We start from the raw sequence: 18,944 nt of genomic DNA, 5'->3' as shown, positions 1-18,944 counted from the left end.
GGGCGGGCGGCTGGCTGGCTGCCTGGCACCCTGCTGTGGGTGGGTGGGGGCTGGCTGGCTGCCTGGCACCCTGCTGTGGGTGGGCGGCTGGCTGGCACCCTGCTGTGGGTGGGCGGCTGGCTGGCACCCTGCTGTGGGTGGGTGGGCGGCTGGCAGGCGTGTCCTCTCTGGTCCAGTTCCGCCGTTCCATGGCGTGCACTGTTCCATGGGAAGGGAGGCGGCGGTCTTTGCCCAATCTGGGTAGAAGTAGTCAGGACTCAGTCAGACTGTCAGAATGTTTGCAGGCCCAGTGCGCGCAGGCATGCGGCGCAACATACGTAATACTGCAAACCTTCTGAGTCCTGGCTTCTTCTACCCGGGCCGATGACAAAGTGGGCCCCAAAAAGATGGGTCACCGCAAGAGGGGGGAACCAATATCGGTAATTTGTGACCGATACCGATTATTTAAAATATATATCAAAATACCAACCTAATGGATTTTACGTTAAGTCAAAAATCCAATTTTCTCTTTCGTTAATTGAGGGACACGGCTTCTGATTTGCTTAACCATTGGGATGTCCCAAAGCAGTGTTAAACATGAGGGGAGGGAACAGAGAAAAATAAATTCCCAAGGCGAACTATAGCCAACCAGGTAAACAGGAGCTCAACCAAAACATCTGGAGTTCACCTGAAAAAACAATACACCCTCAAAGAGGACCAGGTCCTCTAAACAGCCTGCAAAACCTTGCAGCCAAAGGAAGCATCCGCAGATGCCAACACATCCACTTTATAGAATTTTGTGAAAGTGTGCACAGATGACCAGGTGGCCACCTTGCAAACCTGCGTCACTGAAGGCTGATGACAGAAGGCCCAGGAGGCACTGAGCGCCCGAGTGGAGTGCGCCTTGACAGGGAAAGGAGAAACCTGAGCCTTGACGGAATAGGCCTGAATCACCGTCTGTCTGATCCATCTGTAAATGGTCGCAGAGTAAGCAGACAACCCTTTCCGAGGCCCATCTGTGAGCACAAATAGTAAGTCCAATTTCATAAATAACTCCATAGCTGTCAGGTACACCCTAATTGCCCGGACCACATTCAAGGCATGCAAAGCAATTTTCTTTGGATGTTTTGGCCTGGGACACAGGGAAGGCAACACAATGTCTTCATTCAAATGAAAATCAGAGACAACCTGAGGAAGGAACGACAGACAGGGGCGAAGAACCCCCTTATTACTGTAAACCACCAAGTAAGGTGAATGACAGGTTAACGCCGCCAATTCCAAACACCCTGCGAGCAAAGGTGAAAGCCCCCAAAAAAGCCACCTTCTGGGACAGCGCAAGTCTGGAGGACTGGGAGGTCCCAAGGCGGCAACAGAGACCGCACTGGAGGAGTCAAGTGCCTAACTACCTGAAGAAAAGTACACACCAAGGAGTATTTGGCCAAGGGCTGTTGGAAGAAGACCGCTAAGGCTGACACCTGACCCTTGATAGTACTCAAGGCCAGTTTCTGCTCAACCCCCCATTGAAGGAAAGTCAAGATCCGAGCCACCGAAACAAGAATGAGGATGAACCCCAAGAGACTCACACCACGCAATGTACATCTTCTACGTACGATGGTAGATCTTCCCAGAAGTAGATTTCCTAGCTTTTAACAGGGTTGGAATCACAGACTCAGACAAACCTCTATCCATCAGCACCTGGCGCTCAACAGCCAAGCCTTCAAAGCCAGCGACTGTAAAGCAGAATGGAAGATTGGTTCTTGGGACAGCAGATCCTCCCTGAGAGGAAGCTTCCAAAGAACGTTGAGGACCAGCCGCAAGAGGTTGGCATACCAAGCCCGGCGAGGCCATTCCGGAGCCACTAAGATGACCAGAATTCCATTCTGCCTCGATCCTGCGCAGAAGCTTGAGGGGAGGGAAGGCATAAATCAGACAATACTGACCCCACGGGGCCCACCAGCGCATCTGTGGCACCTGCCAGAGGATCCCATCACTGAGCCACAAGCCTCTGCACCTTTCTGTTGAGACGGGACGCCAACAGATCGACCTTGGGGATGCCCCACTGGAGACACAACTGATGAAACCGGATGAAGGGACCACTCCCCTTCTGAGTTTCTGGAGTTTGTCCAGAGGAAGGAGCACTCTGGCTAAGGCAGCCAGGCCGAATCCAGCATCAGACTCCGATACTCCAGGTTTGTGGACGGAACCAGAGCAGACTTCTAAAAATTCAGAATCCAGCTAAACTCCCTCAAGCTCGTAAGGTGATTTCCAGATTTTCCACCAGAGAAGTAGGAGACTCCGTTCGCAGAAGGAGGTCATCCAAGTAGCCCAGTCCCACGATCCCCCATTGGCGCAATGGGGCCAACATTTTCGTGAAGAACCAAGGAGCAGAAGCGAGACCCAAAGGGTAACGCCACAAACTGATAATGCTCCTCTCCCACAGCAAAGCGAAGGAAGTGATGGAGACCGACACATATTGGAATGTCAAGGTAAGCGTCCTTGATGTCGATGGAAGAAAGAAAAATCCACCTGATGCAAGGAAGCCACCACCGTGTGAACGGACTTCATTCTGAACTTATGCACCTTCACAAAGCAGTTCAGCGCCTTGAGGTCCAGAATTAGACACGCACCTTGCCTTCCCCTTCAAGAGGACTGTAAACCGGTTTTGAATAAAACCCCTGAAAACATTCCAAAAAAAGAGCCTGTAAGCGGACCGGGGACAGTCGCACTTTGGAAGGAGGAACCTTCCCTGAGGGTAAGAGCGAAACTTGATCTTGTAGCCGGACCGAGTGACCTCGTGGACCCACCTGACTTGTACCAGGAGAGTCAACGGGTGAGGGCGCACCAGGTCTGCAGAAGCCCGCTTTTTACTTGCCAGACCAAGTTCGCTTGAATCATCCAGAGGAGGCCCCGAAGGCCTCTGATCCTTTGTCAGTCGACCTGGAGGGACGAAAATAACTTCTTATAGCCCAAGGAGGAGGGCCCACATCTACGAAGAGGGTCCTTGCCCTTAGTAGCCTGCGGAAGAAGGGTACTCTCCCCCCCCCGTGAGACCTTTAATAATGTCATCCAGTGTAGCACCAAACAGGCGATCTCCTAGAAAGGGAAGATCAGTCAAGGCCTTTTTTAGAAGTCTGATCTGCAGACCAGCATTTGAGCCAAAAAACACGCTGAAGGACCACTGCCGAAACAGAGCCGAGACACTAGGGGAGCCGCATCCTAAGAGACATCACAGAAACTTCAGCCCCTGGACCAGCTGGTCCACCAGCTCAGCAAAGGCAGGGAGGAGCTACCCCCCCCCCCTCTCCAGGTCACGGCGCTAAAGCCTAGCCCATTCGGTCAGAGTCTGCAAAACCAGGGCAATGGTGAATATCGGCCTCAGTGCCGAACCAGCCAGGGTGTACATATTGCGGGCCACAGCCTCCCCCCTTCCTGTCAGCCGGGTCCTTAAAGGCCGGGGGAATCCTCAACCAGAATCATGGTTGCCTTGTTTAATCTGGAAACAGGAGGGTCCACCACCGGTAGAACAGTCAACTTCTTAAGAAGGGACTCCTCATAAGGGTATCGCCTAGCAAAACTGCTTAGGGACCCCAAGGGGACGCTTTGGTCGTTCCCACTATTTAGTGACAATTCTGTCCAAAAAGGAGTGGAAGGGAACACCCTTTCCGCTCTGGATGGCTTGGGAATGCCAAAAGGAACCTGCGCCTCCGCCGCAGCTTCAGCTGCGCCCTCCATCTTTAAGGTCTCACGCACAGCTACAATCAGTGCGTCCACCAGGGCCTCTTTGTATGCAATTGCAGAAGTGGAAGAATCCTCCTATCTGAGGACTCAGGGAGCGTGATCCCAGACCCAGCAGGGTGATCCGCGTCCACAGCAGCCGAATCAGATTTCGGATCTGATGAGACAGATGAGGCAAGGGAAGGCAAGTGGCATTTTTTGCCAGCCCCTCGCCCAAAAACTACCTCCACCCGGGACAGCAAGGACTCCAGGACCACCGTCAGTACATTGATAAATGGATGGGACCCGGAGGGCCCTTCAGCCTCAGAGAGGGAATCAGGTGGGGAGATGTGCTCCATAGACTCCATGGGTCACCAGGGGTACCCCACAAAAAAGTGTACAACACTGCTAAGGCACAACCCCCACCACACCCTGTTGTCAGCCACAGAGCACCAAGCGATCCTCAGCAGAGAGGGAGAGGACCCTACAAGACTCACCACCCCACAGAAACCAGGCACTGCAGGTATCAGGATAATCTGCACTGCACAAACGGCGATCAGGAAATTAAAAGATCCAGGAGTCAGCACCTAGGGATGAGCAGGGGCTCCCACCGCCGAAATAGCCATCCCGAGAGCTCCACTGTCATGGCCACCGCTATTTTCAATGGCAAACCATCAAAAAATGACCGCCGGACTATACAAACATGGCATTAAACACAAAGGCTACAAGAAAATGGTGGCATCAAGAGGGATCCCTAGGCCTCAGAAAACAGCACAGGCAGAAAGGGGGGCCCTGGCAGGAGCCCCACCCCCCACAGCTGGTTGCTGGCGGCGCACCCTGCTCCCACCCTAGACGGAGGACCAGGCCACCCCACAGCCCCAGTGTGAGTGGAGGGTGGGTGGGGGGGGGGGCAATGGCCCACAGGGACCACCTGACCGATAAGGGGGGTGCCTAATGGGAAGGAGGGGAACCAAGGGGTCCGATCATCCCAAGAAGGGGCCCACGTCTACCCCAAAACCCCCCGGGAGGGGGGACAGTTACTTACCATACCAGGAATCAGGCCGGCACCACTCCAGACAGAACCTCCTCTCCATCAAAAAGGGGGGCTGTCAGCCAGGAGGAACGCTGCGACTCAGGCTGAGACCCGGTCATATGCGACCTCATGAGGCGTTTAACTCGTAGGCCAGCCCCCGTCCGGTCGAGGCTGACCTAGTGCAGAGCTGATGTCTGCCTGCGCTCGCTGGCCAGATTGGGGTGACCTAGATTATCTAGATTATCCAGCCCGTCGCCCAGTCCGGTAGTTGATTGTAGATCTCACAGGAAAAAAGCCAGAAGAATAAAAATTCTATTTAAAAAGAAAAAATTTCCAGGACCAGAGATCCCAGCAAGGAACTAGGTCCTTACTCCTGACTTGGCAGAAAAAAAAAAAAAAAAAAAGAGTACTTATAGCAGAGAGAGGGAGTATGACCCCTAGGACTCCCCATAAGCATAGCAAGACTTTATTTTCTCCTGTAGGGGGCAGTATAACCCAATGGTTAAGGAGAAACTTTTTTTTTTGCCATCTCCATCAATGTCCCATTGCGGAGATTTCCCTTCACATCCTGTCCCAGAGCCAAACACGAAGTGAGTGGAAATACCTGCAAATTAAGGGAATTCCTTGGGGACCTCCAAGTCAACAGAACTAGTGTCGCTATTGGAAGATTTCACCTTTAACTTTTCTGGGGACAACCCACAATTTGTTTTAAAGGTTATAGTTAGGTTTGGAAATGATTCTTTTACTTTAAAAAAATAAATAAAAAAATGTGTGTGATTTGAACAGAATATCCTTTTACAGCATACTTTACTAAATACATAAAACAAAATAACATACTGAACCAGCATCCATGAGAAAGGCCCCTTCTCTTTCAAGCTTCTCTGCTGACAAGTGCTGTAGAGATGGCTGTGGTACAGCTAAGTCATTAAGAAGTATAGCACCCTAAGAAAAAAGAAAACATTATAAAGAAAAAAAAAGGATAGCACACAAACACCACCTTCAGTCTGCATTCACATCTAAACCGAGCATATTCCTTTGTCAGGGCCAGTTCACACCGCATGCAGTCCAGTACGTTTTTTTTCTGCATCAAAAACGCATGGACAGTAGGTCTCATGGGTTTCAAAGGCAAAGTTGACACCACTACAATGCGTTCCAAAGCAGCCAACAAAACTAGAACATGCTGCATTTTTTTCTGCAAGGAACTGCACTGGAATGTGGCAAAGCACAGGAAAAACGCACTGGAAGGCATTACAGAAAAAAAAAAAAAAAATGAAAACATTGGAAACAGTTTCTGTGGTGTGGACTGGCTCTTATGTTGAAGTGTTTTTGTTTTTTTATTTCAGGTGTTTCATAGGCACATTATAAGCATATTTGCTTCAAAAGAGAGGAGTCCTTTCCACCTAAAAACGCTTGTATCACACATTTTACAGGCACTTCTATTTAAGTCTATGGGACCAAAAACGAATACTGAAAAAACCCCCCCAAAACTCACATGCTTTTTCTGTAGGACACAGAGCGTAGGGCTCAAGCTGTGTTTTCAAAGCCAATATAGCAAACAAAACTTGAAGACTTGAGTTTACCAGGTTGCTATGTTGGGGTACCCCTCAGTGTTAACATACTAAAATGCTGGAAGGAGATGAATCATTTCCATTCCAGTTTTATAATAAAATAGGGCAGGAATCACCATTAGGCACTATAGGCTTGTCTTTGTGTGGCAACAATAAAGAGGTAGCTTCTTGTTGAGTTATCGCGCGTTATGAGCAGAAATACAGTCATCGCTCATATAGGCTTATTTCAATGAACAATAAGTTAGGCCAGGTAAGAACCAGTAAAACAAGAAAAAGCTCTTTGTGGCACTATTCAATATTGCCAAAAGGGAGTTATTTGGGTGTCAAAGGTTGTGTGTCTACAGGCTCTAGTGATTGAAATCCTGCACCGGTAAAAAAAGAAACAATGCAATAAATCATGCATAAAATAAATAAAACAAGGCCAAAATGTTGAAAGGGTTAAAATAATAAAAAAATGACCAAGAACCTAAGATGTGAGCACTGCATGAAAATCAAGAGTAGTTAAATGGACAAGCATTGTTAAAGGTCAGTGCCAGGGTTATTATAATCATAACAAGTCAGTTGTCAGTACACAGATCAAGTGAAACAATTTACAGATAGTCACACAAAAAAAAGCTAGTGCAACTCAAGGTCACATTGTGAACAAAAGGTTTTGCAATTAAAGATAACAATCAGTCTACATTTGCAAATCCTAAAGCAGCAGCATCATTGCAATTAAATATTGCATAGCACACAAAACCTCTCTTTACATGGCTTAATATTTCATGCAGATATTTTCATACCTCATCAGTGAGCCTGTCTATTCTGTAGAGGCTGGGGTGGATCATTTTCATCAGATGAACTAGCGGTTGGTATTTTATCTGGCACATTGCAAAGACTCGATCATCCAGACGTGTGCTGGTGCCAGTCCTAAAAGCTTTCTACAAAGACAGTACAAATACAATTGTTCTCTTCAATTACGCTCAATCATAATGAAGATACTCTATATAGACAGTGCAATCTCTGACTCTCCTTTTGTATAATTTACAGAATATCCTAGCCATTTCTAACTGAAGGCATTTGCAAAGTATCAAATTTTCATTGCTACACAGCTTTGTATAGTGTACTTCAAGTAAAAAAATAAAGTACACTACTGTGCAAAAGTTTTAGGCAGGTGTGAAAAAATGCTGTAAATGAAGAATGCTTTCAGAAATGGAAGTGTTAATAGTTTACTTTTACCAAAATAGAAAGTAAATGAGCAGAAGAGAAATCCAAATCAAATCAATATATATACAGTATCAATTCTTCTAAGTACACTTGCAGACAGTTTTTGAAGGAACACGGCAGGTAGGTTGTTCCAAACATCTTGGGGAACTAACCACACAGCACACCTTCTGTAGATGTAGGCTACCTCAAATCCTTCTGTTTCTTTATTTAATCCCAGACAGACTCGATGTTAAGGCCAGAGTTCTGAGGGGGCCAAACCATCACTTCCAGGACTCTTTGTTCTTCTTTACGCTGAAGATAATTAATAATGACATTGGCTGCATGTTTGTGGTCATTGTCCCGCTGTAGAATACATTTGGGGCCAATCACACTCCTACCTGATGGCACGGCATGATGGATAAATATCTGCCTGTATTTCTCAGCATTGTGGACACCATTGATCCTGACCAAATCTCCAACTCCCATTTGCAAAAATGCAGCCCCAAACTTGGAAGGAACCTCCACCATTCTTCACTGCTGCTTGCAAACATTCATTGTACTGCTCTCCAGCTCTTCACGAACAAACTGCCTCCTGCTACAGCCAAATGTTACAGCACCTGCTGCCATTTTTCTGCACTCCAGTTCCTATGTTTCTGTGCATATAGGAGTTGCTAAAGGCCTATATACACAAACAGAAATTCGTACGAAAAATATTGCTTTTGAAATGATCATACGATAATGTGATCGTTAGTACACAGCTTTCGAGAGCCAATCACGACAGTTCATCCGATATCGGATGGGATAAGCATGACAATTTTCCTTGTACAATGCCACAATGTTTATTCTGTCATACGAGAATTCTCCTAAACTTTAGTAAACTCTTCAATAATTAGTTCAATAATCTCATTGTGTATACCAGTCATAAGCCTCGTTTCCACGACTATTTAGAATCACAGGTCTCTGTGTTCATTTCACAAACCTCTCCCCCATACAGTTAGAAAAATCCCCCTAGGTTTGCACTTAACCCTTTAATCACCCCCCCCCCCCCGGGTTAACCCCTTCCCTGCCAGTGTCATTATTACAGTAACCGTGCATATTTGTAGCACTGATTACTGTAGTAATGTCACTGGTCCCCCCAAAAGTGTAAAAAATGTCAGTTAGGGTCCGATCTGTCCGCTGTAATGTCGCAGTCCTGCTAAAAATCGCAGATGGCTGCTATTACTAGTAAAAAAAATAAAATAAATAAAAATGACAAATCTTTCCCCTAGTTTGTACACATGCTAACTCTTGCGCAAAACCAATCAAACTACGCTTATTGCGATTTTTTTTTTAACCAAAAATATGTACCAGAATGCAAATTGGCCTAAAAGGATGAAAATTTTTGATTTTTTAATTTTTTTTTCGGAATGTTCTATATCAGAATGTGAAAAACAATATTGTTTTTCCGAATTGTTGCCCTTTTTTTTGTTTTTAGCGCAATAAATAAAAATCGCACAGGTGATCAAATACCACTAAAAGAAAAATCCATTTGTGGGAAAAAAGGGACATTCATTTTTTTAGGGTAATGCAGTCCTGAATCGCAAAAAATGGCCTGAAGAAAAATCTTCCAGGGCTGCGGGCATGGTGCAGGAGATGCAGGGGCTGCGGGCATGGTGCAGAAGATGCAGGGGTTGCGGGCATGGTGCAGAAGATGCAGGGGCTGCGGGCATGGTGCAGAAGATGCAGGGGTGGTGCAGGAGATGCAGGGGCTGCAGGCGTGGTGCAGGAGATGCAGGGGCTGCAGGCGTGGTGCAGGGACTGCGGGCATGGTGCAGAAGATGCAGGGGTTGCGGGCATGGTGCAGGAAATGCAGGGGCTGCAGGCATGGTACAAGAGATGCAGGGCTGCGGACATGGTACAGGAGATGCAGGGGTTGCGGGCATGGTGCAGGAGATGCAGGGCTGTGGACATGGTACAGGAGATGCAGGGGTTGCCGGCATGGTGCAGGGGCTGCGGGCATGGTGCAGGAGATGCAGGGCTGTGGACATGGTACAGGAGATGCAGAGGTTGCGGACATGGTGCAGGGGTTGCGGACATGGTACAGGAGATGCAGGGCTGTAGGCATGGTACAGGAGATGCAGGGCTGTGGGCAGCATGGTACAGGAGATGCAGTGCTGCGGGCATGGTACAGGAGAATCTCCTGTAACATGCCCGCAGCACCTGCATCTGCTGCGGAGGAGTCTCACTTACCTGGAGGCGCCTTACATTTAAAAATGGCGCCGCCCATGCGCCGCCCATGCGCCGCCTGCCCGAGAATAGCTGAACGTGTATGGGCTTTCCCGAGCAGCGGCGGCGCATGTGCAGTGCACATGTCAGCCGGCAGCGGCAATTTTTTTTCAAGTATTAGCCAGTGCAATGGATCTAGGGTTTTTTTTCATGTGGGGGGTGGCTTTTTTGCCGCCCCCCGCAAAGTGCCGCCCTAGGCCTTGTTGGCCTAGGCCTAAATACAGCAGTGCTTCGGAGACAGCGTAAGCAAGGGACTCTCCTGAAGATTCTCAAAAGGAGGCTTCTGGAGGACTGAAAGCACCAAATTGAGGTCCCAAGGCAGCAACGGAGACCCCACTGGAGGAACCAAATGTCGGACACCCTGAAGAAAGGTACACACCAGGGAGTGTGTGGCCAAGGGTCATTGGAAGAAGACCGCCAAGGCGGACAACTGGTTCTTAATGGTACTCAAGGCCAATTTCTGTTCAACCCCCCTTTGAAGGAAGGTAAAAATCTGAGCCACCAAGTAGGAGCAAGGATGAACCCCAAGAGACTCCCACCACGCAATGTACGTCTTCCATGTATGGTGGTAGATCTTCCTAGATGTAGATTTCCCAGCTTTTAACAGCATTGGAATCACTGACTCAGATAAACCTCTATCCATCAACACCTGGCATTCAACAGCCAAGCCATCAAAGCCAGTGACTGTAAAGCAGGAATGGAAGACCGATCCTTGGGACAGCAGATCCTCCCCGAGAGAAAGCTTCCAAGGAATGTTGGCGACCATCTGCACCAGATCGGCGTACCAAGCCTCGCGAGGTCAGTCCAGAGCCACAATGACCGGACTTCCTTCTGCCTTGATGTCTTGGCAGAAGCTTAAGGGGAGGGGAGGGAAGGCATCAAATCAGACGATACTGAACCCATGGGGCCACCAGCGCATCTGTGGCATCTGCCAGAGGATCCTGTGACCGAGTCACAAACCTCTGCACCTTTCTGTTGAACGGAGACACCAACAGATCCACTTCGGGGATGCCCCACCGGAGACACAACTGATAAAACACCTCCAGATGAAGGGACCACTCCCCTTGGTCCAACACCTGCCGACTGAGGTAATCCGCCTGCCAGTTTTCCACCCCGGGAATTATACACGGCAGGGAGAGCAGGAACAAACCATTCTGCCCACCTTAGAATGCTGGCTACCTCCTGAGCCTACAGGACACTTCTTGTGCCCCCCCAGGTGATTAACATAAGCCACGGCTGTGGCACTGTCCGATTGAATGCGCACCTGACATCCCTGAAGACGATCCGTCCAATGGTCCAGGCACAGTCTGATCTCTCGAAGTTCCAAGAAATTGATTGATAGTCTGGATTCTTCCAGTGTCTAGATTCCCTGCGCAGAATTTTTGACGAGGATGCCTCCCCAGCCGGACAGGCTAGCATCCGTGGTGACCACTGTCCAATACAAGGGGAGTAAGGATTTGCCCAGCCAAAGCGCCAGGGAATGAAGCCACCGTATCAGGGACTCCTTTGTTCCCTGGCTCAGCCGGATCTGATTGTCCAGAGACTGTGGAGTCTTGTCCCATTTGGCCAGAATTTCCCTTTCAAGGGACCTCGTATGGAACTGTGAAAACGGAACCGCCTCAAAAAAAGGTAGACATCATCAGGCCCAGCACCTGCATGCAAGTCCGGAGGGATGACCATCTGTTAGACAGCAGGAGACGAATTGCAGACTGCAATTTCTGGAGTTTGTCCAGAGGAAGGAGCAATCTGGCTAAGGCAGAATCAAGAGTCAGACCCAGATACTGCAGCTTTGTGGACAGAACCAGAGCAGACTTCTGAAAATTCAGAAGCCAGCCGAACTCCTTCAGAGTTCATATAGCAAGTTCCAAGTTTTCCACCAGAGCAGTAGGGGACTCCGCTTGCAGAAGGGAGGTCATCCAAGTAGCCCAGTACCGAGATCCCCCGTTGGCGTAACAACGCTAGCATCGGGGCTAACACTTTTGTAAAGTCCTGAGGAGCAGAGGCGAGACCAAAGGGTAACGCCACAAACTGATAATGCTCCTCTCTCATGGCAAAGCGGAGGAAGCGCTGGTGACCGGCACATATTGGAATGTGAAGGCAAGCACCCTTGATGTCGATAGAGGCAAGAAAATCCCCCTGATGCAGGGATGCCACCATCGTGCAAATGGACTCCAACCTGAACTTCTGCACCCGCACAAAGCAGTTCAGCGCCTTAAGGTCCAGGATTGGACGCCCCTTGCCTTCCTTCCTGGGAACTGTAAACCAGTTTGAGTAAAACCCCTGAAAACATTCCGATGTCGGAACCGGGACAATCACCTCTTGAAGCAACAGGTCTTGTACAGCCCCAAGCAGACCCTGTAAGCGGTCCGGGGACGGGCGCAAGTTGGAAGGAAAGAGCCTTGCTGGGGGACAAGAGCGAAACTAGTCCTTGTAATCGGATCAAATAAACTTTGTGGACCCACTTGTCTTGTACCAGGGAAGTCCATGGGTCCGGAAACCAGTAAAGACTTCTCCCCCAACCCCTGATACGGGTGACGGCGCACCTTCATGCTTAAGGAGCCTTGTCTGCGGGTCTGGAGAAGCCCGCTCTCAACTTGCCAGGCCAGGTTCATTTTGATCCTCGAGAAGAGGCCCTGAAAGGCTTCGAGCCCTTGTCAGTCGACTCTGAGAGACAAAAAAAAAAACTTCTTATCAGCCGAGGAGGGGGGCCCACTTCTACGACGCGGTTCCTTGCCCTTAGTAGCATGCGGAAGAAAAGTGGTCTTTCCTCCTGTGAGACCTCTAATGACGTCCTCCAGGGTAGCCCCAAACAGGCAATCCCCTTGAAAAGGGAGATCAGTCAAGGCCCTTTTAGAAGTCTGATCCGTAAACCAACATTTAAACCAAAAGACATGCCAAAGGACCACTGCGGTGAGCCAAGCCACTAGGGGAGCCGCATCCAAAGAGGCATCACAGATAAACTGCAGCCCCTGGACCAGCTGGTCTGCCAGCTCAGCAAAGGCAGAGTTTGCGACACTAGGGCAATGGTAAATACCGGCCTCAGTGCCGAACCAGCCGAAGTGTACATATTGCTGGCCACCGCCTCAGTTCTCCTGTCAGCCGGATCCTTAAAGGCTGTGGACTCTTTAACCTGGAATAACGGTTGCCTTGTTCAAATCTGGAAACTGGAAAGGGAATACCTTTGCCACCCTGGATGGCTTGTGAGTGCCAAAGGCAACCTGCACCTCTGTCACAGCTGCAGCTGCGTCCTCCCATCTTCAAGGTCTCAGTGCTCCCACCAGCGCCTTTTCGTGCAGATGTGGAGGAATCATCCTCACTATCTGAGGATTCCAGGCGTGTGGTCACAGACCCGCATGGGTGACCCATGTCTGCGGCGGCCGAATCAGATTCAGGATCTGATGAGACAGAGGAAGACGGGGATGGGGGGCACTTTTTGCTAGCCTTTCACCCGAGAGCCACCTCCACCCGGGACACAAAGAACTCCAGGCCCGCCGCCAGTGCATCGACGGAAGGTTGGGACCCGGACAGGGGGTCAGGTGAGGAAATGTGCTCCAAAGACTCCAGGGGGACCCCACAAAAAGTGTAACACTGCAAAGAGAAATCCCCCACCACGCTGGCAGCACCACCCAGTCACCAGGCACAAGCACTAAGCGATCCTCAGCAGAGAGAGAGAGAGAACCCCACCAGACTCACCGCCCAGCAGAAACAGGCACCTGCAGCCACCAGGATAGTCTGCACTCCATGTGCGGTGTTTAGAAAGTGAAAAGATCTAGGAGAGGAGGGGCTTCCATCACTGAAATCGCCGCCCACAGAGCTCCACGGTCATGACCGCTGTTATTTTCAATGGCAAACCACCACAAAATGGCCACCGAATTAAGCAACCATGGCCGCTATGCATAAAAACACAGGCTACAGCAAAACGGGGCACCGCGCAGCACCACAAGGCTTCCGGGGACCCAGGAGGGATCCCTAGGCCTCAAGGACAGACCCAGGCATGAGCTCCCACCAGGTACAACCCCTCCCCCCCGATCGTTCAGTCGCCAGCAGCGAGGCCTTCATTGCTAGCACAGAGCCCTGCCCCCACCCCAGGAGGTGAACCAGACCACCCACACAGCCCCAGCGAAAGTGGAGGTGGGTGGGTAGGGGGGACAGAAAAAGGGGGGGTGTCTGTCGGAGAGGGGAGGAACCCGGGGGGTCCGACCATCCCAAGGAGCGGCATTCGTCCACCCCAAAACCCTAGAGGGGGAACCCAAGGGGGAGACAGCTACTCACCGTACCAGGAATCAGGTGGGCACCGCTCCAGACAGAACCCCTCACCATCGACATAGGGGGCTGTCGGCCAGGAGGAATGCTGCGACTCAGGCCGAGACCTGATCGTATGCGACCTCACGAGGAGTTTAACTCGCAGACCAGCCCCCGTCCAGTGGGGCTATGCCGCGGAGCTGAGGTCTGTGCGCACTCGCTGGCCAGACAGGGATGACCACTGGATCTGGATTATCCAAGCCCATCGCCCAGTCTGGCAGTTGATTGTAGATCTCAGAAGAAAAAACCAGGAGAAAATTTTCTATCAAAAAAATTTGCCAGGACCAGAGATCCTAGCAAGGAACTAGGTTCTTACTCCTGACTACGCAGAAAAAAACTGAGTACCTATAGCAGAGAGGGGAAGTATACCCCCCTGGGACTGCCCAAAGGAGTAGCCAGATTATTTTTCTGCCTAGTGTTATACTCCTGTAGGGGGCAGTATGACCCAATGATTATGAAGATCAGGAGCTATGTCTGTAAATGAATGAAAGAGAAAAGGCTTGTGGTTTTTTTTTTTTAATCAAAACTTTTTTGACAAGGATTGTAAGTGACTATATAGCCCAATAACGTGGTATATAGATCAATCAGAACACAATTATTGCACATACTAATACATATATAGTCAGAAAAATAAAAGGCGGTCACCTGGTATATAGCACAAATATAGCGTTTATTTTTTGCAAAAACAAAAAGGAAAAAGAAAGAAAACTAATCAAACCACCCGAGCTTGTTAATGGACATCTGCTCAAAATGTCAACTTAGCTACGCCGATATATAGAACATAAGAAAAGTCCCAAGCCCAGGAAAACATTACTAACACTTTTGGTGGGTTTAAAATCGTATCCATCACTAGCTGTGGAGGGGCAAGGCTAGGGTTATCTAGCCAGCTTTGCCAGACAAGGTAGAATTTTTTGACCACATTACGATAGCGATAGGTCAATTGTTTTCTAAGAAGGATAGAGTTAACATAGGGCAACCCACTGGGCCCTAGTAAGCACAGTAGATGCCACCCATAAACGGGCAATCAACTTCCTAGCAAGGTATAAATCTGGTTATCATGATGTAAATACCTTCTGGATACATTTCAGCATCGATCGCACCAAACAGACACACCAATGGGGTCAGAGGCATAGGTGATTGGGCTATATCAGAAATAGTCCGCATAACCTCCGCCCAATATCGTGTACATTTTGGGTAGGGCCATATCGTGTATTAAGTCCCCTCTGTGGACTGTACATTTCGGGCATAAAGGAGAGTCCCTCTAACCCCAATAAAATAGTTTAATAGGTGTACGATAAGTTCTGTGCAGGATAAAAAGTTGCGAGAGTTTATGGAAAGCCGATACCAGCACAACTGGAAAAGACTCCAGTGCCATGTCCCATTGATCCCTATCTATATCTCTAATATCAGTAGTCCAATGGGTTCTACATTTAAGCAAGGCAGGATTCTGAATGGATGATCACAAGACTGAGTATGATTGCGATATCAACCACTTTCAATCAGACGCCTGCATAACCTCCTGTAGCAACAAGGAGCTAGAGACAGTCAGATTTAGCGTTTGTTTTTGGGTCTGTATTGCATGCCTGAGTTGGAGATATTGATAGAATTGTTTGTGTGTTAATCGAAATTCTGCACATAATTGATCATATGCCTTGAGAGTGCCACCAGAGTATAACTGATTGAAAAACCAGATCCCCTGCTGCTTCCATAACGAAAATCCCTGTAGTTTACATAATTCAAGATAATTAGGATTATTCCACAATGGCATAAACTCCATAGGTCCGGTAATGGACAGTGCCTCCCTGGTTGCTTGCCAAACTTTCCTAAGCAGATTTACTGTTGGAGAGGAAGAGGGGACACCTGTTGGGCAATAGGGTCATTAGTGTCCCCAATCCCCCAAGCCGCGAACTGCTGTAATTGGGATGCTAAAAAATACAAATACATTTTGGAGTGTGGAACCGCCAACCTCCCCCTATCTTTGCCATATTGTAAGGTATTCATGCTAATACGGGCCTGCCTCTTCTTCCATATGAGATCACGAAATTGAGAGTCAATTTGTTTAAACCATTTATTAGAAATCCACATAGATGAATTATGGAAGATATACAAAGAGCTGTGGGGCCCAGATCATCCGTAGTAGATTTACTCTCCTCACTACTGACAATGGTAACTTGCACCAACCATGACATTTAATCCATTGTCTGTCTAGTAAAGGAGTTAAATTAATTGTTAGGTATTCCGACGGATCTGTGGATATCACCACCCCCTGGTATCTAAAAGAACTAACAATAGCAATCTCAGAGGCACCTACAGGGAGGGGAGATACCATCGGATCAAGGGGCATAAGAACAGATTTAAACCAATTTATGGTAAATCCAGAGAATTCCCCAAATGTAGTGATGGTTCCATTAGAGTTCGCAAGGAGTCATTAGTGTCTCCTAAATATAACAATGCGTCATCCGCATAAAGAGATATCTTATCTTCCAAAGGACCTCCACAGAAGCCTACAATGGCAGGGTTCCTATGGATCAACATGGCCAAAGGTTCTACTGCCAGTGCGAATTAAAGTGGGGACAATGGACAGCCTTAACGAGTTCCTCTATGCAGGGAAAAAGGAGAAGAGAGGGAATTGTTAATGCAGATCCTAGCACGGGGAGCAGAGTAGAGAGCCTTCACCTAATTGATAAAGTTGTCCCCCAAGCCAAACCAAGACAGAATCTCCCAGAGGTACGGCTACTCCACGCTATCAAAAGCCTTGGCAGCTTCTAAAGATAGAATGGGCCCTACCCCCAGGATTATCCAACGGTATCTGTAAGTTTAGAAATGGTCTTATATTATCTGCCGTTGATCCTATTGGGATAAACCCAGATTGGTCTCGGTGAACCAGAAGGCCAATTACCCTAGACAACCTATTGGCAAGGACACGGGCAAGGAGCATAACATCCGTATTTAATAAAGAAATATGACGGTATGAGTCCGGCATGAGTCTGTCCTTACCCGGCTCAGGGAGCACCACTATTATGGCCTCCTTAAGGCTTGTATTTAGTTATATTTTAAAATTTTGTTTTGGATGGGGAGGCTAAAACCTCAGCTAGGTTTTTCCTGTCCTGGCTATAGTGGTCAAAAAAGTGAGGGGAAAAAAATCTCTAAAATGGGAACCCAGAAAACAATGGAAGTCGAACGCCAATTTAAATAATTAAATATACACAGATCAGCTAAAACATGACCATACAATATAGCCTGTTGAGGCATGGACTTCACTAGACCTCTGGAGGTTTGCTTTGGTCTCAGGCACTAGGCCATCAGTAGAAGATCGTTTAGTTCTGTAAGTTGCGAGCCTCCATGAATCAGAGTTTTCCAGCACACCCCACAGATGCTCGATTGGATTGAGATCTGGAGAATTTGGAGGCAAAGTCAACACCTAAAACTCATTGTTGTATTCCTCAAACTATTCTTAAATTCATCAGACAGGCCACCTTCTTCCATTGCTCCATGGTTCAGTTCTGATGCTCATGTGGCCATTGTAGGAGCATTTGGCTGTATACAGCATGGGCACACTGACATGTCTGTGAACACGGGTCAGCCCTATACACAACAAACTGCTAAGTTCTGACATCTTTCTATCGAAACCAGCATTACCTTTTTTCAGCAATATGAGCTACGGTGGCTCTTCTATTGGATCAGACTTCACTTCCCACGTGCATCAATGACCCTTGCCTGTCCATGACCTTGTGGCCGGTTCACTGGTTTTATTTCCTTGGACCACTTTTCATAGGACCTGACTACAGACCGAGAATATCCCACAAGAGCTGCAGCTTTGGAGTTGCTCTGACCAAGTCATCTAGCCATTACGATTATGGCACTTGTCAAAGTCACTCAAATCCTTAGGTTTGCCCATTTTTTCTGCTTTCAACACATTGACTTAAGGGACAACATGTTCACTTGCTGCCTAATATATCCCACCCACTTTCAAGTGCCATTGTAATGAGGTAATAAAAGTTATTCACTTTATCAGTCAGTGATGATAATGGTAAGGCTGATCAGTGTATATATTTATATATTAATATTTATTTTAGAGGTCCACTTGATTTGATAAACAACCATCTGTAATGATATCACGTACTGGACACACAAAATGCTGTAGCTAGCGGCCATGTTGTTCAGTTATCATAGGTCAGCCATGACAGTCTTGCAGAACAGTTAAACATTGCAGCAGTGACCTTACCCCCTCCCTCCTCCTTTAATTCATGGAATGCATAGGTTTTACACTTCAAAAGCTGTTATCTCAACTCAGAGACATCAGAAACCAGCACTTAGGCCCTGTGCAGAGCTGTAAAAAGCTAATTGAGTCCTGGCAGGATGTCTGGTTCGGCTGTCCAGGCCGATCGTAAAACTATGACCAAATACATTAAGGATACCCAGAACTAATGGGGATCATAAAAGGCAATCATAGAGCTCTGCCCAATTCAAAACTTAACAAATCCACACACAATTCATAAACTCAGACAGGAACATGACACATTAATATTAGGTATATATTTGAATGGGGGATGTCGTACTGAACGAATTAGGGCCATACATGACTGGGCTAAAACATACAGAAGGGAAGATAGCTATCAGATGCCTTCTGGGTGACAGGTTTATCTGAGCTACCCTGTGTTTAGTATCCCTGAATGCAAAATTCAATGCTGAACAATAATCTATCCGTTTCAAGAATGCAACTGATATATATTGAAAGATATGAATAGTGGTAATAAACTAAGGGATGGACCTGATAATGTCAAACTCAGGACAGCCCATGTACACTCCGTTTTATTGGTTAGGGGCATCTGTCAACATCCCTTTGATTCCAGAGAAAAAGGGAGTTGCCTAAACAGTTGTGAGTTCTCTTTTACCAT

General features: G+C 48.0%; 1 protein-coding gene across 2 annotated transcripts in view; it reads right to left on the bottom strand.

Moving 5' to 3' along the window:
• SEC24B (SEC24 homolog B, COPII coat complex component) overlaps window positions 1-18,944 on the bottom strand; it is a 152,728-nt gene that overhangs the window by 14,259 nt on the left and 119,525 nt on the right. For both annotated transcript variants that reach the window (XM_082263158.1, XM_082263159.1), the window contains 2 exons: window positions 7,077-7,214; window positions 5,564-5,668 (listed from right to left, as the gene is read on the bottom strand). In XM_082263158.1, coding sequence (XP_082119284.1) covers window positions 5,564-5,668; window positions 7,077-7,214 — 243 coding nt within the window. The remainder of the gene's footprint in view (window positions 1-5,563; window positions 5,669-7,076; window positions 7,215-18,944) is intronic.

The sequence above is a fragment of the Pelophylax lessonae genome, assembly GCF_965119305.1.
Source record: "Pelophylax lessonae genome assembly, chromosome: 1".
Lineage (NCBI taxonomy): Eukaryota > Metazoa > Chordata > Amphibia > Anura > Ranidae > Pelophylax > Pelophylax lessonae.
This window is presented reverse-complemented; position numbering and strand designations above follow the sequence as displayed.